Raw genomic sequence first — 26,167 nt, 5'->3', positions numbered from 1 at the left:
ACTTTTGTTGTATTCTAATGTGCATAATCTGCGTCAAAACATGATAGACTCCAAATTGAACCCTAGGCACTGACATGATAGTATCGCATAGAATAAAAAAAAATAACGCTATTTAAAAAACATTTTCAGTGTCTAAAATTTGCAAAAGACTAATGATTTATAAATAAAATAAAATATTGCAAAATAAACGTTTCGTTAATAAAATATGAATTGATGAGCAGCCACTGCTAGCTGCTCTTTTTAGCTACTTGTTCCAAGGTTTTCGGTTTACCTCGCGCATTTTCATTCCGTTGAAAGAAAGAAGAAGATAGTCACTGGATAATGGATTTTGAAAACATTACAGGCGGTAGAATTTGAAAACACAAAGAGTTTTGCAATGGAGCAGAAAGAAGGATTTTGTTCATGGTATAAATTAAATACAACATTTATACTCTGTCACAAGATATTTTGGATTCACATTTGGCTTAATTGCTTGATAATTATAAATACCTCAGGGTTCAAACGATGTTCATTCAAAAGTATGAAAAATTTCCAAGATTTCTCAGTCGAAACGCCCCTGTTAGCTTATCAGGTTTCAATACAATGCTAAAAAATTAGATGTCTACGGATATTTTGTATTGCAGCAAGCCCGAATGATAACGTTGAAAAATTGAGCGATGTATTCCGAGTGTATTCCGAATGGAGAAAACATGTAAACATTCCCCATTATAAATCTCCGTAGGGAATCTGTTTTCTTTCCTATGAATTTTTCCGAGTGAAAGATGATAGAGTGTCAAAAAAATTATCTTGGAAAATATCCCTTTCAACTATTTCAATTGCACTTCTTTCACAGGTAAGTGTATTTTTATTAAAAATCGTCCAAATGTGTTGCATAAATATCTTGGAACAGACTATAACTATGAATTGAATGAATGACTATATAATAAAATAGTCAATAATATATATTACACATATAAAGAAAAATACAAAACATTTTTTTCAATATAGCCTAGTTTGCTCAGAAACAAGTGCCTGTGGTCCCAGGCAAGAGTTCTTGGAGAAGGCCTTAATCGAGATAAAAGAAGAGCTCTTCTATATCACGTCGAATTCAGAGAAATGTTTTGGTAGAAAACATTGAGTTCCCGACGTCCAAAATGTTTATATATTCTGGATTGCTATAGGGTTATTATATAATGTTATCACGTGCACAAAATGCATATCTTTCAAAATGTCAGTTTAAGCTACGTTTGAATATCAGATCGTATCCGGGCAATTTGTGAAAGTTGCTGTTTTCATTTGTGTTCTTTGAAGCCCTGACGCTTAATCTGAAAGCTAAAACTCAAAATATCAAGAACCATGCAGGGACCCCCCCCCCCTTTCAAGTAGTATAAGGAGGTCGGTTTTCGTGCAACCGGGCCGTTCTATTGTTTGGGGGAGCGATCTATTGTACGAGGTGTTAATCCGATTAAGAGGATCCAAGATGGCGGATTCAAGATGGCGACTGCCATGTGGGTTAAGATGGCGGATCCAAGATGGCGGCTTCCTTGCTCAACAAGATGGCTGCTTTTCAAGATGGCGGCTGTCATGGTTGGGAGCTTGCACAGACAATGTGAACTAGATTAAAGAACTAATGGATATATGTTTAAAATATAGAAATGTTTGGATGTACAAAACAAAAGGTTGACAGTGTGATTAATCTGTTAAATATAAAGTTGATATATTAAATGTAAACATTGCCGAGTTTATGAAACAAGATTAGGCCTATCGAGTATGCGTATTTGATTTAACAAAATGACTGAAATGTCCGTTTCATGTAAGCCCACGGCTTAAAAGAAAGGTTTTAAGGTAGGTCCCTACTCAGGATTTTTGTGGTTAAAGTAAGGTTTTTTTCATTCAAGTAGAATAATACCTTACGTTATAAAAAAGCCCCAAAAGTACATGCCTTTACTATTTACTTTTATCACTAGGGTCTCTAGAAGATGCATACCCCCTTTTTCGATCACATGATTTCAACCAAAATCATTATTTGGCTCATATTAAAAAAATATGAAAGCAAAACAAAGATTCAAATGTTTTATTTAATCATTAATAATGTAAGAAAGTAATAACAAATGTGATTATCATTATTTGATTGATTAAAATTGAATTTTAAATGAAATGTTACAAAAATGCTACTTCAAAATTTTTACATAATTTCATATTTTTTAACTTATCTTACAATTTTATGGTTAAACACCAGTTATTAAACTTTAAAATATTAGATTTAAGTCTACTGCAACTAAGCCAAAAAAATATAGGACTTCACATGCTTCTTTTTTTCTACGACCTTTAGAACACATGTACCCCCTTATCAAATGCAGCTTAAAAAGTGTCACGAACACAATTTAAAAATACATCCGAAAACAGCATTTTATTTCTTTGCTTTGATAAACCCTAAAATTCTTCTTTCAAAACTACATGTATTGAGTACAAATTATTTTTTTGGATAAACAGTACCTTTCCTCTGCATATATAAACTTAAACGTACTAAAATCTCAGTACAAAAATTCACGATTTCCAACTATTGGTCTCAATAAGATCAAAACATTTATATACTTGTAGACATTATTTACACTTGACTGCTTCTATCAAATTCAGAATTATCAATTAAACATTAAAAATTAAGGCAAAAAACGGTAAATCCGAACAAATATCGTTTTCGATTTTAAAGCTTATTTCTGCAAAATTGATGACGCGTCTGAGTAGGGATCCACCTTAAAGCTTCTTTGTAAATGAGTTTTATAATTTCTTCTTTTTTAAGGATTATGAAAAGTTACACGATTTTATGTAGCTAATTTATTAATCCAATTTATCGACACCAAAAATTTATCAATCTGTGTCAAGAATGTCAATTACAAAAGGAAACAAAAGAGAGTTGCTCTAAAAGTGTCCAAGCCAAAAAAGACAATGGTGTTGTCGGGAATATAAATTGAATCTAAATCGCACGCACCATCTAGCGAAATGATGACTTTAATCCACTTGAGTTAAAGCTGACAGTAGAGTCATATAGACTAACGAATATTTTTTTTTTGTTTAAAATATTGTGTAAACAATTAAGTATTATCTGTATAAAAGACGACGCAATTTCAGTCTATCTTATTAAACAATTTATAATGGACAACGATTTATTCCATGCCGCAGAAGAAGTTATTTACGGGATTGTAAGTTGCATTGATGACTTGACTTCTTTGTTCAGCTGGTCAGTCAAACATGGACTAGCAAATCATCCTGTTGTAATGAGGAGAACCCTCAAACTTGTCAAAATACAGGACAAAAAAAGGTAATATACTAAAAAAAATTGTCTCCACTGAAATCGCTACTTCTGAACATCAAGTGTATAAAATAAGATAATTTTAGATGATATCTACATGAATAATTGAGTTTATTTCATAAATGTTTTAGGCGAGAAAATGTAAACTCATGTTTCTTAGATGTATTGGTTAATCCATTTCCTATTACAAAAAAAATCATTTTCTTTTGGCTGGCTGATACAACCATTACCATAAATTGAAATATTATAACAATTGTTGCAAAATATTGCATATAGGGTACCCTCATTGTACAGATAATTCCTCCTACAGTTTTCAAGACAAGAAGTTGTTCTTTTGGAGGTCTCTTGTACATATATCAGAGGTGTGCATATTGCAAGAATTTTGATTTCTGATATTTTATTAAAACAAAATACCAACTTTTGAACTTAGTCATTTTTTTAATTAGCAAAATATTGCATATAGGGTACTCTCATTGTACAGATAACTCCTCCTACGGATAACTCCTCGTACAGTTTTAAATATAGGAAGTTGTTCTTTTGCAGATCAATCGTTCATGTATTAGAAGTGTGTGCATATTGCTAGGATTTTGATTTATGAAAAAAATACCAGCTTTTGAACTTAGTCATTTTTTGGCAAAATATTGCATATAGGGTACTCCATTTCACAGGATACGATAGGTACTATTTATCAATTCAGGGTTGATATGTATTATATTATCATGGATACAGTTCACATTAAAGAAAACCCGATTTGCTGTCACATTTACAGCTTTTCACTTGTTTAAGGTTTAAATCTAATTTTACAATGCCAGATGAATGGTTTATAAAATAGTTCTCTCCTGTATACAGACCACAAAAATAATTCAAACCTCACAATCGTCAAGGAAGATAGTCACCGTGAGTGACTCATCAGGAGAGATCGACATAAAGTTTTGGAGTACCAAAACGAATGTCAACCCATTTGAGGCAGATACCATGTTGGTAATTAAATCAGTAAAGGTTGACCACTACGGAGGAAAAACATCATTGAATTCAACTCCATCAACAGCATATAATAATGATTCCAATATAAGTCAGATGAGCAAATCTAATATTTTGAGGCTGTATGAGCTATATTTTTTGAGAACCTTAAATTTATCACAATGATGGGACCCAGTTCATTTAACAGGCATGGGACAATGACTTTTTTCATAAAGGAAAAGCATGGGACAAAAACTTCCTTAGTATTAATTTAGTACCCATTGGGTGAGCACTTTTTTAAAAATAAGTTACAATTCCCAACTCAAGAGGAACAATTAATATCTTGAAACTAATTATTTTATTTAAAAAAAAAATAATAATTTAGGATGGGATTACTCCCATTATTATCCAAAACTGTCTGACTTGCTCTCTTTAACTTACACTTAAATTCTATGAAAAGATGAAATTAGAAAGCTTATGCAATTCAAAGAAAAAATATGCATCATATTGCCAATTCCATTGAGGTTTAAGAAAAATATAGCCATTTAAGTGAACCTACCATTTCCCCACTCCTCTATTTAACACAGATTCATGGGGCTCTCCTTTAGTAAAACATCTTAATTTAATCTTTTAGACATCAATTGTTGTTCAACCTCCTTGAATAAGAAACCTTATTCAGTACTACATACATCTACATAATATTACCATGATAAATTAAAGCATCAAATCACTTAGAAATACTCTTACATGTATTACACTCCCCGTATTTTGATTGTCAGAAAAAAGCATTTATAGTTTGAAATATTGTACCTAATACATGTATTATGAAACTTGTTGCAATTTTCTTGGGTCATTTCTTACACGTTTTTGAAATAATCATCACTGATGCTAAGAAATTGCTCTTTTTTGGTAAATTGGATGACTTGTAGCATTTTTATTCACAACTAGACATATGCCATCCTGCATGTGTTTTTTTTTTTGTTTCCATGAAAATGGAAGTTAACAATCATATTTAGTGAATATCTTATCTATTCTGGTTTCTAGTCTCCTTTTGATAAACAGTAGGACCTGCAAGTATGATATACCTACCTTTAATTTAAATAAAATTAAAACACGCCAGGGTTACGCTGGAGATGGATTATAAGAATTTCATGAAAAATGTTCAATTTTTACATGTTTTCTACATTTTTGACACATATATATATATATACAACAAAAGGGTAAAAATATGTTGATTCCTGTTCGTTTCAATAGTAGTACGGTAATTATAGTAGCTAGATGTTATTTGAAGGTCAAGTGTACCTTTACATATCATACATGTATACGTAATGAAAGAAGGGAGATGATTTTTTTAACTAATATAAAAACATCTTAAATATCACTTTTGCACAGGATACACACACTTGGATTTTTAAGATTGATACTATAATAACTACATTTGTTTACATGTAATTACATTTGTACTACATTTGAAAGAAATTATTCTTTAAAAAAAATGGGTTTATAATTTGTCAGGTTTCTTATTGGTATTTCATAAAACCAGAGAGCAACTTCACTGCAGATTTATAAATTTAATGATTAAATTGATAAAAACTGTTTTAAAAGTATTGATTTATTCTTATCTCAGTAATTAACTTAAGCCTATAAATTGTCATCAGAATAGGAAATTCCAACTTTCTGGGTAGGCCAAATTTTACTCAAGTGGTGGCCATTCTACACATGTAACCGAAGAGGGAGTATTAATAAACACTCCTTCTGTATGTATATAAAAATAATTGTTTACATTGTACCTTTTGTAATCAGGTCTCCCAAAAGAAGTTTGGAGACATTGTTTTTGACAGCTAGCGGTTTCTTCTTTCTCTTCTTTCTTGTCTCTGAACTTGTCCATCGCTTTTCTCAGAGATGGCTGCATGAACAGAGTTGTAAACAACTCTAGATCTAGAATATGATAGGCCTGCATACCCTGTTTTAAATTTTAAATTTATTGTTTTTGAATTGGGGTTGGGCAACCATAGTTTTGGGGGTCAAATAGGGGTGGGGTCTAACACTGAATCCGTAGGGAAAAATTATACACTATATTGTAAATGGTTATCACTTGAAAACCGTTAAAGATATTGACATGGATTTTTCAAATGCTAAATATATTGAGTGTTAATTATGGTCAATACATGGTACATTATAGATATGATCTCTGGGGATTATATATATTCCCCAACCCCGAGGTTTGGGAAATTACTTAATATTTAAAAAACCGTGACTCCTCACCCCTAAACCATATAAATTCTTGTTCCTTGTGCAATGGGGCATCATATGGTATATAGGTTATGGCCATATGGGGGTGGTTCCGTCTACCCCTGAAACAGGAAGTGCCCTGATTTAGATATCTCATTAAATTCCTATGAGATCCCCAACCCAAAACTACTTATATTCTTGTTCTTTGTGTTAAGGGGCATCAAATGGTATGTAGGTTATGGGCCCTGGGGGTTGTCCTGACCCCCATTGAACAGGAAGTGTCCAAATATCTCGAAAACGGTTGAGATCCCCACCCCTAAACCAAATAAATTATTGTTCCTTGTGTCAAGGAGCATCAAATAGTATATAGGTCATGGGCCCCAAGGGTGGTCCTGACCCCCCCCCCCCCTTTGAACAGGAAGTGCCCAAATATCTTGAAAACAGTCGAGATCCCCGCCCATAAATCATATATATTCTTGTTCCTTGGGTCATGCCGGTTCACCTGATGTACAGTATCAAATCAAAATTTAAAACAAAAATGAGTCTCCTTGCAGCAGTGAAAAGTAAGAGTTTATAGGTTTACATAAACAGAAATATTTTCATTAATATTCAAAAGAATTGGTAATTTTTGGTATTTATTTTCTCAGAATTTGTTAAATCTTATTGTTATAAGCTCTATTAAGTCATTTCAAGAAGAATATGTTATTGATGGTACATATAATTTAGCATGTGTAATTCATTAGATGGATATAATGACATTATCTAATAAATTAATACATTGGTTGTTTGAATATTGCTTTCACTAGACTATATGATCAGACAATTGAATCATAAGTGTTTAGTTAACCCCAACATACAATCAATCAAGATGATATATTTAGAGGACTTTTTATCCTCTGGGATAAAATATCCCAACATGGTCATTCATAGGATTTTAAATCCTATAAAAGCCTTTTATAGGATTAATTATCCTATCAACACCAAAGATGGGAGAAAAAATCCCACGGGAGTTTATATCCCACAAAGATTTTTTTCTCCCATGGGATTTTGGTGGGGTTTGAGATGGGATGAAAAATCCCACCAAAATCCCATGGGATTTTGATATTTGAGAGACAATTATAAGGAAACTAGAGCAATGTGTACATTCATGCTGACATGATAGGATCAAAGTAAAATGTCCTACCAAGATATATAAACAAAAGTCAGCTATGTCCAACGGAAAGGGTAGCTAAAAGCCCGGACCTTGTCATGTCCGGACTTAAATGTCGCACTGTTTATTATATTGGAAGAAAAAGTAAGTTATACATGTGTCATTTTTTCAATATATTAAAAACTTTAATTATGTGTAAAAGTCATAATTGTTTTTTATTTTGATAAATATTAAGGAATATGATGTTTATAATCTTTGAAATAATTTATTTTTCATGAGGCTTGTTTGACACTTCAATAATCAAAGAGGAACACTTGATATCAACTCTTGGTCATATATTACATGTCAAAGATTAAAACATATTTATAACCCAAAATCCCACTGACCCATGACATGATTTTCTATACAAAGTTAGAATTGTTTAATTGATTAAAGCATGGCACACGACGACACATAACTCTAATGAACTTCTTAACAAGAAAAAGCAAAAATCGCAAAAAGGGTTCATTCTAAAAAGCAATCAACAGAAAAAATATAGATATTACTTCCTTTTCGGTGTAATAATAAACATGTCGTCTTTAATTTCTGTTCAGAAGAAAACACTATGTCCGTTGAAGTTTTTTATTGACTCCAAAGAATCTACAATGATAATACTTAGCCAGAGTATCCGAACACTTCAACTTCACAAAGTGTAAGGTAGTCAGTTGGCTTGGAGATCTTTACGAATCTTCCCTTTGGTAATGGGATCGGACAGGAGATGTCAACCACCTGTGACAGAGTACCGGGACCAGCAAATACACCACAGGGAGTGCTGACATCTGATTCTGTCATCCCTACAGTGACGGTAACATCCCGCAGTCGGTTAGCCGCATCTAATATATAAGACAAATAGCAGAGGTTAATGTGAAATTGTAAAAAAAAAACCCTACTAAATAAAGTAATTTAGGAAGATATCTACAGAAAGCAGAAACATTAAGGAAACTGATTGTAATAGATAGTATTTACTTCGATGCATTCAATACGTGTATTGCTGCTAATATATATATATATATATATATATATATATATATATATATATATATATATATATATATATATATATATATATATATATTGTATCTGATGAACTATTTTTTGGCTTTAGAAATTAATAAACATAAAGAAATTTCTTTCTTACAACGCTCGACCGAATATTGCACTTCGTAGGATGTGAATAACTTTACCCCACAAGTCGTTTGAGTATAAATACTTTGTAGTTTTACAACAAAGCAGCAATATATAAGTTTTTTGCCCTTGACATGTACCTTCGTGGATGCAATCATAGCTGTGAATCGATAAAGCATAACTGTTTCTACCACTATTTTTCGTTTTACATTACCGTTTCTGTGTACGCATACTTATTCCAAATTTGTTCATTCCTCTTTAGAATATTGTGACTTAAAAAACTTCTATGACGTCACCCATTGTATTTAGTCAACGTTTATTTTCACTATTCAATCAGCAGCTGTTGGATATATAAATATCCAACTGATGGGCAGTTGGATATTTTTAATATCCAACCGCCCATCAGTTGGATATTCAAATATCCAACAGTGCATACAACAAACAAAAATGACAAAATGTTGAAAACGTGTATTTCCAACATAAATCCAAATTTATAACACAAAATCTAGTCATCCATACATTTACATCCGATAAGCCACGAATGAAATTTCAGCAGATATACATGTATTTCCGTTTCTTAATTTTAATAGACTTGGGATCACATATTAAATCACTTCCGTAAACACTTTTAGACTTCCTCGTTGAGCCTTGAACCATAACGCCCCTTAACATTAGTTTTAACAATAAAAGGAATATTGTCGCACTATGACTTAGTAAGACTCTTATCAAAATTTTTCACAAATCATCGTCTGTTAATTTACGTCAAAATTGTGTATAGTACTGTTGGAATTATAAATGAGCTAGGTGCTATTGTATTACAGCACAGTTGGATATTTGAATGGATCATTGCTTCTTTGAGGTCCAGTGGGGGAATTTTTTTTAAGCAAGATAAATATCTCGTTATTTATCCATTACATAATCAATGTAATAAAATGCCAAATTAAAACTTGTCTCTACGATTATGTTTCGTTTTACAGTATCGTTACTCTGTATGCTTACCTATTCCATGCTTGTCCATTCCTCTATTAAAAATTCTGACAGATTCGATGGAATACACAGCCTGCAGATCCACCCTCCACCACGGATTTGTGTCGCCACCTACTGTTGATGAACACCCGTCATCTTCAAAGTCTGTTCCGTTGTTTCCATCAACTGCCATCTCCGCTGGGAAGGACTTCGGTAACCATGTAAACGTTGATGATTGTCCTGCAGGTTTATTCAATGCAAGGTTGGAAACAGCTGTCAAAAATATTTCAAAAGTGAATTTATTTAGAGATAATTTGGAGAAAAAAACTAACAATTCTTAACTTAAAACTGTTAAGCAATACACTACAATTCAAATCTATATATCAAACAAGATACATTTACTTCAAAAGCTGTTAACAATGTACTTTTCCTATGTCATTTTTGCTTCTGCATTGTTTTACATAATAACTTAATGTAATGTTGCAACTTTAATTTTCTTTTTTATTCTAGTTGAATGATCTTTTACGCACAAAAGTTAAACAAAAGTAATAATTCCGGATCCCCTCCCCCCCCCCCCCCAAAAAAAAAAGAAAAAAGAAAAGAAAAACAAAACAAAAGAAAACAAAAAACAAAACACTAAAAAAGACAAACAAAAAAAAAAAACAAAAAACCAAAATTACGTTCCTTTAAAATTCCTTAAACAGAGAGGGGAAAGGTTAACATGTTTACCTTCATTGCAGCGTGTCCCTGTCCATCCATTTGCACACGTACACGTGAAACACCCGTCGTTGTTTTTGAAAGTTCCCCCGTTCTGACATGGATTGTCCAGACATTGATTCATACCTAGCAATAATTTTTTTTTTTTTTAAATGACAATAAACAGTTTTTATTTAATAATGAGGGCAACATATAACCCCAAAGGGGTTCAGTTATTTGATAGTGCAATGCCTTACTATTTGTTTTTAAAGACAAATTGAAAATAAGGGCTTCTTGATAATCAGTCGAACAAACCCTTTTATGAGGTCTTCCATTTCCAACGGTAGACATTGTACTTATTTTAATGACTTTTCTTATAATTGTTTTTTAAACAATTCTTCTTACAATCTTAATATCCCGCTTGTTTTTAATCCAATTTCATTCAACTTTTAATGTTACATTCTAATTCTCGTACGGTCCTTATAGCATAAAACGCTTGGAGTTGCTACATTCTAGTTATTCCCCTTTCTACAATACCCAGAGGTACTCCCGTCCCGACAGAGACTCCGAGACGGTCTATAAAAAGTGATTTTAAATATAGACACCTACAACGCAACTTGGTCTTCTCCGTTTTCTTTGTCGGTTTTCCAAAATTTAACCACTAAAAACTAAATAAAATTAACGTTTGAAAAACTTTTAACTGAAGCTCGTGTTTTTGCTTTGTAACTTTTTTATTTTGAAATATTTTTATATACATATAGAACAAAAGTTGTGCAAAATACCAAGGACTTTCGTTTCATCCATAAAATGGGGGCTGGCTCCTAAATATTGGGATTTTGAGGCCTTGAAAGTATTTGCTTTATAACTCAAAACGGTATATTTTTCGATATGGGCGACGCTGGAAAAGTTCTTTTATGTTGTTAAATTAATCTCATGAAACTGGTTTTGAGTGATATAGGAGTAAACAGCTTAACATGTAGACAGCTACCCGAAGCTTCCAGTTAGCAAATAAACAATAACTCCTTGTGCTTTAAAGTAAAATAAAGAAAAATATCTTTTTTGACTACATGGGAATGGTAAAAATTATTAAAACTAGACTCTTGTTGCAAAAGCAACAAAAAGGTCTTCCGTTTTGATATACATGTATCAATTTAACTGTAAGACATTGCTTCTCTCACATAGAAAAAAAAGTGGATATGATAATTATTGTGAATGATATATCCAGACGTTACTTACATGTAAAACAACGAGATTGAAAAAAGAAATCAATTTTTGAAGTACTTTTTATGACGACCGGAAGTAACGCCGAACTAAACAAAAATGTTAACCATTTGTACAATCATATGCCAATCTTTCCTCAAAGTTTTGTTGTTCACGTCTCTGCCAAATCTAAGATCTCTTTGAAACAATATTTTTTGTCTCGGGACCGAAACGGACGAACGAAATTGATTAAGAAAAACAAAAGCTGGTATTTCTCGTACATTTGCTTAATGTACATCACTGTTTATCAGGCTAGATGAAATTCCAATAAAATCAGTTAAACTTGTTAAAAACAGGATTTGTTTGAACCCTTCCGGTAAGAACCGGAAGTGACAGTTGACAAAATTAAACCCGTTAAACACATCCCCAATCAAAATTCTATCAATCATGAAAGATTCGTGTCTCAATCACTTACAATGACGAAAATCTCGCGGACATCAAATTTGTAAAAAGGAAAGCTACATAGAGATATTTGAGATATCTCATCGGAAGTCAAATTTATTTGCGAATTCAACATTATAAAGATGACATTTGTAAGATTGTATACTGATATTTTCATTTTATGTAAAATGAATATAACAAATTTTTAAAGTGCTTCCGGAAGTTACGCCGAACAAAACTAAATAGTGTATACACATGTACACACATAGGTCTATCATCCCACAAAGTTTGATCGTTCAAGTCGTTACCGTTTTTGAGATCTCCAGGAATCAAGGTTTTTTTGTGTCGGGACAAGACACGGACAAACGAAAGTGCTCAATGTAAATTGTAATTAATAATTTTTTTGTACTTGCCCTTTCTACTTAATCGACTTTTCATCGACTTCACTACAAATATCAAGGAAAACAGTTAAACTGATAAACAGCTTTTTTTGTTTGAACTCTTCCTGTGTGGACCGGAAGTGACGGAAGACAAAACGAAACCGGTTAAACACATCCTCAATCAAATGTCTATCATCCCTGAAAGTTTTTTGCTTTGATCACTTATAGTTTCTGAGATCTCGTTTGTACAAAATGTGTTTCAAAAAAGCTACCTGAGATATTTGAGATATCTCACCGGAAGTAGAATTTTTTTGTTGAGTTAACATCGCATAGACAACATATGCATAGATTTATACTTATTTATTTATTTTATAGAAAAGGAATTTTATGCGAAAAAGTAGATAGTTTTGAAGTGCTTCCGGTGACGACCGGAAGTTACGACGAAGAAAACAAAATAGTGTGAACACATCTACAGCAATATGTTTATCATCCCACAAAGTTTGGATGTTCAAGTCTTTATCGTTTCTGAGATCTCGTTGATACAAGCTTTTTCAACGCGGGACAGGAAACGGACAAACGGAAGTGCTCAATCTCAATTGTATTTAATATTTCTTGCATACTTACCCTTTGTACTTCATTTCTCATCCAGCACACTACAAATATCAATGGAAAAAATTTAAACTGATAAACAGTTCGATTTGTTTGAACTTTTCCTGTGTGGACCGGAAGTGACGGAAGACAAAACGAAACCGGTTAAACACATCTTCAATCAAATGTCTATCATCCATGAAAGTTTTGTGCTTTGATCACTTATAGTTTCTGAGATCTCGTTTGTACAAAATGTGTTTCAAAAAAGCTACCTGAGATATTTGAGATATCTCACCGGAAGTAGAATTTTTTTGTTGAGTTAACATCGCATAGACAACATATGCATAGATTTATACTTATATATTTATTTTATGGAAAAGGAATTTTATGCGAAAAAGTAGTTATTTTTTAAGTGCTTCCGGTGACGACCGGAAGTTACGACGAACAAAACAAAATAGTTTAAACACATCTACAGCTATTGGTCTATCATCCCACAAAGTTTGGATGTTCAAGTCTTTACCGTTTTTGAGATCTCGTTGATACAAGCTTTTTCAACGCGGGACAGGAAACGGACGACTGGAAATGATTTTTGACGAAATGAAAAAATCATCTCGAGATATTGTCATTCTCTTTCATTTTAGAAAATTTCACATTAATCTATCCAGCCATCTCTGAGAAATCTTCTGGACGAAAACCCTTTTATGTTGATTATTTTAGTTAGAAAATTAAACTAGACTCTTGTTGCTATAGCAACAAAAAGGTCTTCCGTTCCTCATGTATAAATCTGTACAAAAGATCCATTTCTCTTGTAAACAGAAAATGGATATAATTTATACCGTTGAGGAATTCCCAAGAAATAAACAAAACAAAAAGACAAAACGTCATTTTTTTAGTACTTTCTGTGACGACCGGAAGTTACGCCGGATCATACAAAACATAGTAAACATATCTTCATACATTGCCTTGTCTTTCCTGAAAGTTTGGATGTTCAAGTTTTTGTTAGTTATAATATCTCGTTGAGAAAAGGTTTTTATCTCGGGCCCGGAAACGAACGAACGGAAGTGATTAAGAAATTGTAAATACGTATTTTAGTACATTTACCTATGATATGTTTTTGTTCATCAGATTGAGTAAAATGTTAAAAAAATTCTAATGTTAAAAAAAAACAACTTTTATTGCTTAAACACTTCGAGTGAAAACCGGAAGTGACGTACGACCAAATGGAACCCGTTTAACACATGTTCATTCAAATGTCCATTATTCATTCAAGTTTTGTGTATTGATCTCTCACAGTTTCTGAGATCTTGGGTGTAGTTTTTTTTTTTTTTTAAAAGAAGGCTACCTGAGATATTTAAGATGTCTCACCGGAAGTAGATCTTTTTGGGGTTTTTTTTTACCATGTGTGGATGACCTCTTGTATTTTTTATAACTAAAATGTTACTTCCATGCTAAATAACCAAAATATTTTTAAAAATATCAAAATTGGGTGTACTTCCTGTGAAGACCGGAAGTCACGCCGGATGAAATAAAATAGTGTTAACACGTGTCCATATATAGGTCTATAATCCTACAAAGTTTGGTTGTTGAAGTCGTTACCGTTTTTGAGATCTCGTCGATATAAGGTTTTTTGTCTCGGGACAGGAAACGGACAAACGGAAGTGCTTAATGAAATTTAAATTTTTTATATCTTGTTACTTTCCTATTTTACATTATTATTCATCGAAGTAGCTAAAACTATCAAATTAAAACAGTTTAACGGATAAACAGTTTGATTTGTTTGAACTCTTCCGCTGTGGACCGGAAGTGACGGAAGACAAAATGAAATTTTTTAAACACATCTTCAATCTAATGTCTTTGTTTAGTAAAAGCTTCGTGTCTTGATCATGTACAGTACCTGAGAACTTGCGGGTACAAAATATGTTTTAAAAAAGCTTCCTGAGATAATCGAGATATCTCACCGGAAGTAGAATTTTTTTGTTAATTCAGCATTGTATAGATGACATATGTAAGGATCTATACTAATATCTTTATTCTATGGAAAATAAATTAAATACGTAAAAACAAAATTTTTTGAAGAGCTTCCGGTGACGACCGGAAGTTACGAAGAACAAAACAAAAATGTTTAAACACATCTACAACTACAGGTCTATCATCCCTCAAAGTTTGGATGTTCAAATCTTTATCGTTTCTGAGATCTCGATGTGACAAGCTTTTTGTCGCGGGACAGGAAACGGACGACAGGAAATGAATTTTCAAAAAATGAAAAAATCGCCTAGAGATATGATCATTTTCTATCAATCCTGAAAATTTCAAGTAAATCTATCCAGCCATCTCTGAGATATCTTGTGGACAAAAACTGGGAAAAAAAAAATAATAATAATAATAATAACTAGACTCTTGTTGCTATAGCAACAAAAAGGTCTTCCGTTCCTCATGTATTAATCTGCACAAGAAATCCAGTTATCTTGTAAACAGAAAATGAATGTAATATATATAAGTTTTGTGTCTTGATCTATCATAGTTTCTGAGATCTTATTTATTCTTTGTTTTTAAAAAAGAAGGCTATCTGAGATATATGAGATGTCTCACCGGAAGTAGAACATTTTTTTACCATGTGTAGATGACTTTTTGTATTTCTATAGATAAAATGTTACTTATACGCTAAATAACCAAAATATTTTTAAAAATATCAAAATTGGGTGTACTTCCTGTGAAGACCGGAAGTTACGCCGGATGAAATAAAATAGTGTTAACACGTGTCCATACACAGGTCTATAATCCTACAAAGTTTGGTTGTTGAAGTCGTTACCGTTTTTGAGATCTCGTCGATATAAGGTTTTTTGTCTCGGGACAGGAAACGGACAAACGGAAGTGCTTAATGAAATTTAAATTTTTTATATCTTGTTACTTTCCTCTTTTACATTATTATTCATCGAAGTAGCTAAAACTATCAAATAAAAACAGTTTAACGGATAAAGAGTTTGATTTGTTTGAACTCTTCCGCTGTGGACCGGAAGTGACGGAAGACAAAATGAAACTGTTTAAACACATCTTCAATCAAATGTCTATGTTTAGTAAAAGTTTCGTGTCTTGATCACGTACAGTACCTGAGAACTTGCGGGTACAAAATATGTTTTAAAAAAGCTTCCTGAGATAATCGAGATATCTCACCGGAAGTAGAATTTTTTTGTTTATTCAACATTGAATAGATGGCATATGTAAGGATCTATACTAATATCTTTATTCTATGGAAAATAAATTAAATACGTAAAAACAAAAAAAATTGAAGAGCTTCCGGTGACGACCGGAAGTTACGCCGAACAAAACAAAAATGTTTAAACACATCTACAACTATAGGTCTATCATCCCTCAAAGTTTGGGTGTTCAAATCTTTGTCGTTTCTGAGATCTCGATGTGACAAGCTTTTTGTCGCGGGACAGGAAACGGACGACAGGAAATGAATTTTCAAAAAATGAAAAAATCGCCTAGAGATATGATCATTTTCTATCAATCCTGAAAATTTCAAGTAAATCTATCCAGCCATCTCTGAGATATCTTGTGGACAAAAACTGGGAAAAAAATAATAATAACTAGACACGATCTCGTTGCAAGCAACGAGGAGGTCTTCCGTTCGAATTTTAGAACGGATTTGACCTCATGGACTTAAATTTTGACAACAAAACATGATCTGGAAATAGTAGTTGAGTACTAATGCTATCCTTTAATGCTTTATAAATGCTCTTACGTTGCTTTTTTCATTGTTTGCAATTCTTTCAGTTAAGATAAAAAAAGATTAAACGTTTTACCTCTGGCCCCTAAAATCCCTAATTAGGTAACGCATGAGAAGATCATTAAATTGTTAAGTTAAAAAAAAATTCAAACTGCGTAATTTTTTCAAAATGCGTTGCATACCTTTTTTGCTTTTGAAACCTATTTAAACATCTCTCAGTAAATGACTATATAGATAAAAAGACTTTAGGTCCATCTTGATCCCTAATTTGAGGGGTCAGTCCCTTTTACTTGATATCAAATGAAAGGTCTTTTAATTTGAAACATATTTTGTTCAACACTTGTTGTTTAGAAATATGTTACCGTTCCTGAGATATACGGGAAAGAAAGTTTTAGGGACCAATTCATTATCACCTTATAGGGACCGTTTAACGACATTTTGAAGGTTGAATATTGTTTAGAACATCATTTTGAGCATCTTTTCATCTATACTGCATTTCAAAAGATATTTCATTTCTGATATATTGGTGTTTAAATGTTGAACATTTGACATCTGAAAACCTCTGATTACGTAACGCATGATAAAATCATTACATTGCTTTGATACATAACTGTAAGATAACATTTCTGCTTTTATGACCTTTCACAAAATATCTCTTAGTAAACAGCTATAGATAACAGACTTTAGAACCCTCTGGTCCCTTAATTTGAGAGGCAAGCCCCCTTTTCTTGATACCAAATGAAATGTCAAATATCAAATGATATATTGGTGATCAAAATTTTCAACGTTTGACCCCTAAAAATCGAATTACCTCATTACGTAACACATGATTAAATCAATAGATTTATTCGATACATAACAGTTAACAGTTGAGATCGACTCAAATTTTTAATTTTTTTACCTCACGTAATTTTAAATGAAAACAGTTGTGAATAGAATTAGAGATCACTTTGGAGAAATAAACAAGTATTGGAATTAATTCATGTCCAGGATCATGCACATGACAATTAAAGTGTCTTACACATGTAAATCTTAATGTTAAAGCTGCTTGGGCCGATTCTTAATAAAATATTTATACGCTTTTAAACGATGGTTATGCTAAGAAGGGGTGTAATGATATACGTTGCAGTAGTTTTCCTGGTCAATTAAGCCTTATTTCAATGAAAAAATAATATACATGTTGAAACTTGTTGAATCCAGATGTTGTGTATTTTTAAACAATGTTGTGCAATCCGGATCTTGTCTATTCCGGCCGCGATGCTTATAATTAGTAAAAGTTATCTTCCGTAGTCCGGTCACTTATCGATCGATCGGCCTTCTGCGAGATAATTAATGCTTAATTATCGACAATTGTTTCTGTCGTAGCTATTGATTTAAACAACTGAAAATATAGATCCAAACTAGCAGCTCATTTCAGTTTATACCGTTAAGTCTTGTTATGAATAAATACGCATTTTTTGCCAAAATTAGATAGGTAGATTATAGTTCACCCCATTTTTTCCGGCCGTGATTCAGGATACCGCGGGAGTAAGACTGCCGATATCGTTTGTTATCCCAGTTGTATGGGTACACGTACAAAGTTGCATATTATTCTGTCAAAATTCGCAATTTTTTATATATAAAATTCTCATTTATATATAAATATTAATCTATTGTATCCTGCTTAATAACAGTTCTCGCCATTAGTTAGTTCAGCCCACTGTTGACTTGTTAATGTGTTTTAACAATTTCCGGTTAAGAATTTTCAGGTGAATCGGATGTTTGAAAAATGATCAATTACGATGATTTGATTGAAAAATCATTTCCATCGTATGTATTCCGTTATGGATTTATTTCCCCTCCCCATCCCCCCCCCCATAAAAAAAAAATGAAAATAAAGATAGGTACCGTAAATAAGATCGATGTAATCTATTTCAAAATAATTGAAAATTTTGCAAGAATACACGATCAAGACCTACTGCATTAAATACTATAATTATTTTTCAACAAATATCTTTAAAAGGAAGTTGGCCATTCCGGCCAGGTTTTCTATCCACTGAATTAGACAAGTTTTACCGTACAATGTACAAATTTATTTACAAAATAAACGACATAAAAGGGTTTCGCGTTATTTCGCCTCGTGTTTAAACTGTACCCTTACGCCGAAGCTAGTATGATTGTATTACGATAGTGACAATAACAAATAAAATATACAGCATGACTATTTGATAAAAAAAGTGTACATTTGTTCATTAATAGTTTTGAAGTTTACGTTGTTTATAATTGATGCAAAACATGCAGGATGAATAAACCCGGTCATTCGAAGGATGATACCAAACATTTAACCGTCCTAAATTATCCCATGATGTATTTATGGGGGTTTTGTATGCCCAATTATATTTATTTACTTTGAATATTTCTAACGTTAAAAGGCTATCAATTCCGTGTAAATACGAGTATCAAATAATTTTCCATGCAAACCAAATGAATGATCTTACAAAGATGTAATGGCCAATCGGAACATGCAGCCTTATAAAAATGTATCCACTTATTATACCTCGAAACGTTATTTCAAATGAGCATCAAACAATGAAGGGAAAAAGAAATATTCGGCGGATCTAAATGTTCAAATATTCTGATGATAAATTTGTATTTATGGCAAACGTAGATTAATTATATATATATTTGTATCTCCTACAAGATATAATCGCACTTGTGTTTTGTATCCATCTTTTTTTCACTCTTTGTAGCCAAATCTGTCAAAATTCGTGGTCGTTTAACCCTCTTGTTTTAAACCAAGCTGAAATGTTCACAATCGATGCGCTGTTAAACGAAAGACCTATTTTATAACATAGACAAGATCACAAAGAACAATTATGTAACTCCTTTTTTCAATGACAGTCATACTATCTTTTTTTAAATTACGTGACCAAAACAGCATTCATTCGTAGGTTAAGGTATAATCTTTTGCAAAGAAATAAACTCCTGTGTGCATTACAGCAAGGCGCAAATCTTGTGTATTGGATAACGGTATTGCTAGGCCGCTCGCTTGTCCAACCGCGACCTATTTCCTCGGCCGCCGGCAAGGGATCGGATGCTTAAAATTGTTTACATACACAGCTCGGAATCCAGCTAGATTTTTAAATGCGACTCAAATTCATTGCATAGAAACAGTTCTTTTATTCATAATGTGTTTTACTAGAAAAGTATTAAACTGTTTATAAACTCTTTTCGCATGTAAGCTTGTCTGCTGTCTATGGAAGTAGGTAATATCTTTAAAATTGGAATTTTTCTGTTTGAAGCTAAATTAATAAACCCATGGGTGCATTACAGCAAGGCGCAAATTTTGTGTATCGGATAACGGTAGACCGCTCGCTAGTCTAGCCGTGACCTATTTCCTCGGCCGTGGGCAAGGGATCGGATACGTAATTGTTCACATACACAGCTCGGAATCCAGCTAGATTTTAAATGCGACTCAAATGCATTGCATAGAAGAAGTTCTTTTATCCATAATGTGTTTCACCAGAAAATAAATAAAATGTTCTAACCATTCCCGTAATATAAACTGGTACCCTTTATGTCAGTTATACGCACTAATACCCCGTTTATTTGCCAAATAAAACACAAATACATGGTAACAAGTCTAGCTTTTTACACTCATATTACGCAATACCCTAACAAAATATTATTGTTATGACATTAATTAGATCATAATGAACAACTTTTGCAGCGACAGCTATATCGAAATCTTAACCGCTTTTGAGTTATAAAGTGAAAACTTTAAAGGGTTATAGGTCCCTAATTGTAGGGGCCAGTTTCTTGATGTCAAACAAAAGATCTCGTTAATATAAATCTTTTTTTCTTCTACATGTCTAAACAAAATATTTACGAGAAAAGAGATAAACTAAGAAAACCAAGCAAAATTAGAACGCTTTTGTTATCTAAATTTTCGAGCCCTACCGAGCGCCGGCGTTTCTTGTGCTAGGAAAATATGAATGCGTTTGTTCAGAGAAGCAATCTTTTGTCTATCATCCCTGAAATTTTGAAATCGTTATCTTTTTTAGTTTATGAGAACACTCTTGGACAAACCAACCCCCTAAAAATCATTAAAAGGCCAATATCTCAAAAACGGAAATGACATCATCAACCAAAAACATTTCCGATAAGGTTCACAACATAGTTAGTAAGATCTAAAAATTTCGTGCAAATCTTTTGAGCCGTTTCTAAGATATCGCGTGCACAAAAAACCGTAAGAAAAAAAAGAAAAAGAAGAAGAACTAGAGCAAAGCTCGTTGCAAAGCAACGAGTGGGTCTTCCAGTAATGTCGGAAGTAAAGCTGGAAGTTCCTGTAAGAAGCAGAGCTCTTTAACCAATAACAATAGTAACTAAAATAAAAAGATGAAAAAAATCGAATTATTCCTGGTACAACTTAACAAAATCCGAATGATTTTACGTACGAGTTAACAAAAACCTATTCGATTTCAAGTTCAACTTGACGAAAAAAATCCGAATGTGTTTAAGTACGACTTAACAATTATTTTTGGTACGAGTTAATTTTAATTTGAACATTACGCTATTTTTTAAACCAAGGACGCGGAATCAAAATTTCCGCAAAAATCAATATTTAAACCCCGATATCTCTGCAATACATGATTCGATTTTAAAACGAATTTCAGTTTGTACTTAGCTTTGCAAACTCTACAATATGAATACAATGTTATGTTTTCTTATCAAGTTTTATGATCAGTACGAATCATTTTTAGTAGAAGTTACTTTCATGTGAATTTTTCACTATATTTTAAACCAAGAAAGCGGCATCAAAATTTCCGGAAAACTCAATTTTTAAACCCCAATTTCTCTGTAATGCATCGTCCGATTTTTAAACGGATTTCAGTTTTAAAATAAGCTTAATAAAAGCTTCTTTGCTGTTTTATGATTAATATCAAATTATTGGTCAGAAAACAGTTATTATAAAAAGACTTAGTAGCCCTACTGACCCCTAATTTCAGGGGTCAGCCCCTTTTTCTTGATATCAAATAAAAGGTCTCGCTCATATAAACAATTTTTATTCTACAAGTGTTCACGAATTGTAAACCATTCTCGAGATATCTAAATAACTGTGTTTTAGGGGCCAACCCTTTAACCCCTTACCGGGGCCACTAACAACCAATTTTTTGGTATCATATTGTTAAGAAACTTTATTTTGAACAACTTTTGGTCTACATTGCTTTTCAAAATATTTATCTTTTTTCAGATATTAATGATCAAAGTTTTGAACTTCTGGCCCCTTGAAACCCCCAATTACGTAATCTATGACTTATGTATGGTACTGTATAGATAAACAGATGTACAATGAACATTTTTGCTTCTATAATTAATAACAAATTAATGTTCAGTTAAGAGTTATTGTAAGAAGACATTAGAGCCCTCTTGGCCCCTAATTTGAGGGGCCAGCCCCTTTTTCTTGATATCAAATGAAAGGTCTTGAAAATATAAACATATTTCGTTTACAAGTGTTCACGAAATATTAACGGTTCTTGAGATATCTGTACAAATGTGTTTTAGGGGCCGACCCTTTAACTCCTTAATTGGGTCATAAACAAAACCATTTAAGGTTGCATATTGTACAGAACATCATTTTGAGCAACTTTTGTTCTACATTGCTTTTAAAAATATTTCATCTTTTTCAGATATGAATGATCAAAGTTTTGAACTTCTGGCCCCTTGAATCCCCTTATTACCTATCATATGGCTTAAATATGGTACTGTATAGATAAACAGATGTACAATGAACATTTTTGCTTCTATAATTAATAACAAATTATTGTTTAGTAAAGAGTTATTGTAAGAAGACTTTAGAGCCCTCTTGGCCCCTAATTTGAGGGGTCAGCCCCTTTTTCTTGATATAATATGAAAGCCCTTGTAAATTGAAACAACTTTTGCATTACATGTCTTAACAAAATATGTACACATCGAAAGATATTACAGAAAATGTGCAAAAATTTCGTGAACAAATTTGTTGCTAATTTTCAGGTTCAGGCGAGCTTCAAGGCCTTGAGCAATTTTCACAATTGGAAGCCTGGGGGTACATTTACAGACATTCATCTGCAATCCCTGAAAATTTTAAGCTTCTACCTTGATTACTTTCGGAGGAGATGCATGGACAACATGACCCTTAAAAATTTACAATATTGTCTAAATCTGAAACTGGAAGTGACGTCATCATTTGAAAATTTAATAATATGTAGCGACGACGTTGTTCTATCACTCCTGAAAATTTCGTGCAAATCAGTTGGGTAGTTTTTGAGAGATGACGCTCCAAAAAAGTCAGAAAAAGAAAAAAAAGAATAATAAGAATAAAGAACTAGAGCAAAGCTCGTTGCAAAGCAACGAGTGGGTCTTCCGTTAATGTCGAAAGTAAAGCTGGAAGTTCCTGTAAGAAGCAAAGCTCTTAAACCAATAACAAGAGTGCCTTAAATAAAAAGATAAAAAAATCGAATTATTCCTGGTACGACTTAACAAAATCCGAATGATTTTAAGTACGACTTAACAAATACCTTTCCGACTTCAAGAAAGACTTAACAAAAAGAATCCGAATGTGTTACAGTACGACTTAACAATTAATTTTTAGGTACAAGTTAATTTAACCAAGAACTTGATACTACTTTCTTAACCAAGGAAGCGGAATCAAAATTTCCGGAAAAATCATTTTTTGAACCCGTTTATCCCTGTAATGCATCGTCCGATTTTAAAACGGCTTTCAGTGTTCGATTCAGCTAAATAAGGTCTATAAAACACATATTCGTTTTGGATTGGATCAGAAAATTCATTTTTTCGAAAAATTTGATTCCCTTCCGGTTTCGACCGGAAGTGACAGATTTTCATTTCGAGCCTTATTACAGAGAAAAATCGATTAAATCATAACCAATGAAAATTAGAAGCCTGTATCTTAAAGCGTTTTTGAGAAACGCCGCGGACAAAATGACTTTTTGAAAATTTTAAAAATGACGTAACGTAGAAACGGAAGTGACGTTTTCAAAGAAACTTCACAAACTTTGAGGTATTATAGTTGCACATAATCTCTGAAAATTTCATTAAAATCGGTTGTAAACTTTTTGAGTTATAAAGCCAAAAAGGAGTCAGAAAAAAAAATAAAAAGAATAATAATAACTAGAGCAAAGCTCGTTGCAAAGCAACGAGTGGGTCTTCCGTTAATGGCGGAAGTAAAGCTGGAAGTTCCTGTAAGAAGCAGAGCTCTTAAACCATCAACAAGAGTAACTTTAATAAAAATATGAAAAAAATCGAATTATTCTTGGTACGACTTAACAAAATACGAATGATTTTAAGTACGACTTAACAAAAACCTTTCCGATTTCGAGATAGACTTAACAAAAGAAATCCGAATGTGTTCAAGTACAACTTAACAATTATTTATGGTACGAGTTAATTTTACTTTGAACATTACGCTATTTTTTAAACCAAGGACGCGGAATCAAAATTTCCGGAAAAATCAATTTATAAACCCCGATATCTCTGTAATGCATCGTCCGATTTTAAAACGGCTTTCAGTGTTAGATTCAACTTATTAAGCTCTACAAAACACAAATTCATTTTTGATTTGATCAGAAAATTCATTTTTTTGAAAAATTTGTTTCACTTCCGGTTTCGACCAGAAGTGACAGATTTTCATTTCGAGCCTTATTACAGAGGTAAATCGACCAAATCATAAGCATTGAAAATTTCAAGCCTCTATCTTAAAGCGTTTTTAAGAAAGGCCGCGGACAAAATGACTTTTTGAAAATTTTAAAAATGACGTTACGTCAAAACGGAAGTGACGTTGTGAATAAAACTTTAACATCTTTGAGGGATAATAGTTTCACATAATCTCTGAAAGTTTCATTTAAATCGGTTGGAAACTTTTTGAGTTATAAAGCCGAGAAGGAGTCAGAAAAAAAAAGAAAAAGTATAATAACTAGAGCAAAGCTCGTTGCAAAGCAACGAGTGGGTCTTCCGTTAATGTCGGAAGTAAAGCTGGAAGTTCCTGTAAGAAGCAGAGCTCTTAAACCAATAACAAGAGTAACTAAAATGAAAAGATAAACAAAATCGAATTATTGCTGGTACGACTTAACAAAATACGAATGATTTTAAGTTCGACTTAACAAACACCTTTCCAATTTCAAGAACAACTTAACAAAAAAAATCCGAATTGTTCAAGTACGACTTAACAATTATTTTTGGTACGGGTTAATATTACTTTGAACATTACGCTATTTTTTAAACCAAGGACGCGGAATCAAAATTTCCGGAAAAATCAATTTTTAAACCCCGATATCTCTGTAATGCATCGTCCGATTTTAAAACGGCTTTCAGTGTTTGATTCAGCTAATTAAGCTCTACAAAACACATATTCATTTTTCATTTGATCAGAAAATTCATTTTTTCGAAAAATTTGTTTCACTTCCGGTTTCGACCGGAAGTGACAGATTTTCATTTCCAGCCTTATTACAGAGGTAAATCGACCAAATCATCACCATTGAAATTTTCAAGCCTCTTTCTTAAAGCGTTCTTGAGAAAAGTCCGGGACAAAATGACTTTTTGAAATTTTTAAAAATGACGTCACGTCAAAACGGAGGTGACGTTCTTTATAAAACTTTAATATTTTTGAGGGACGCCAACTTGCAAACATCTCTGAAAATTTCATCAAAATCGGTTAAAAACTTTTTGAGTTATGAAGCAAAAAAGGAGTCAGAAGAAAAGAAAAAGAATAATAATAATAATAAAAAGAAACAATAGAATAACAAGAGGGTCTTCCGTTGGAAACGGAAGACCCTAATAATAAAAAGAAACTGAAGAATAACAAGAGGGTCTTCCGTTGAAAACGGAAGACCCTAACTAGACTCTTGTTGCAAAAGCAACAAAAAGGTCTTCCGTTTTGATATAGAAGTATCAATTTAACTGTAAGACATTGCTTCTCTCACATAAATAAAAAATGGATACGAAAATTATTGTGAATTATAAAAATATCAAAATTGGGTGTACTTCCTGTGACGACCGGAAGTTACGCCGGATAAAACAAAATAGTGTTAACACATGTACATACATAGGTCTATCATCCCACAAAGTTTGGTTGTTCAAGTCGTTACTGTTTTTGAGATCTCGTCGAAATCAGGTTTTTGGTCTCTGGACAGGAAACGGGCAAACGGAAGTGTTCAATGTAAATTGTATTCAATATTTCTTGTATACTTGCCTTTTGTACATTATTTTTCATTTATCTAACTAATATATATCAAAGGAAAACAGTTAAACTGATAGACACCTCTTTTTTTTTTAACTCTTCCGGTATGGACCGGAAGTGACGGAAGACAAAATGAAACCGGTTAAACACATCTTCA

At 32.6% G+C, this 26,167-nt stretch overlaps 1 protein-coding gene across 1 annotated transcript in view; it reads right to left on the bottom strand.

Moving 5' to 3' along the window:
* Positions 1-8,238: 8,238 nt before the first annotated feature.
* LOC128172713 (fucolectin-1-like) overlaps positions 8,239-26,167 on the bottom strand; it is a 28,482-nt gene continuing 10,553 nt past the window's right edge. Inside the window, exons 3-5 of the mRNA XM_052838475.1 lie at positions 10,491-10,604; positions 9,795-10,034; positions 8,239-8,503 (exon numbers count right to left, since the gene is read on the bottom strand). Coding sequence (XP_052694435.1) covers positions 8,286-8,503; positions 9,795-10,034; positions 10,491-10,604 — 572 coding nt within the window. The 3' untranslated portion in view covers positions 8,239-8,285. The remainder of the gene's footprint in view (positions 8,504-9,794; positions 10,035-10,490; positions 10,605-26,167) is intronic.

The sequence above is a fragment of the Crassostrea angulata genome, chromosome 2 (genome assembly GCF_025612915.1).
Source record: "Crassostrea angulata isolate pt1a10 chromosome 2, ASM2561291v2, whole genome shotgun sequence".
Taxonomy (NCBI): domain Eukaryota; kingdom Metazoa; phylum Mollusca; class Bivalvia; order Ostreida; family Ostreidae; genus Magallana; species Magallana angulata.
Note: the sequence above shows the minus strand (reverse complement) of the source record. Positions and strands in the feature narration are given on the sequence as shown.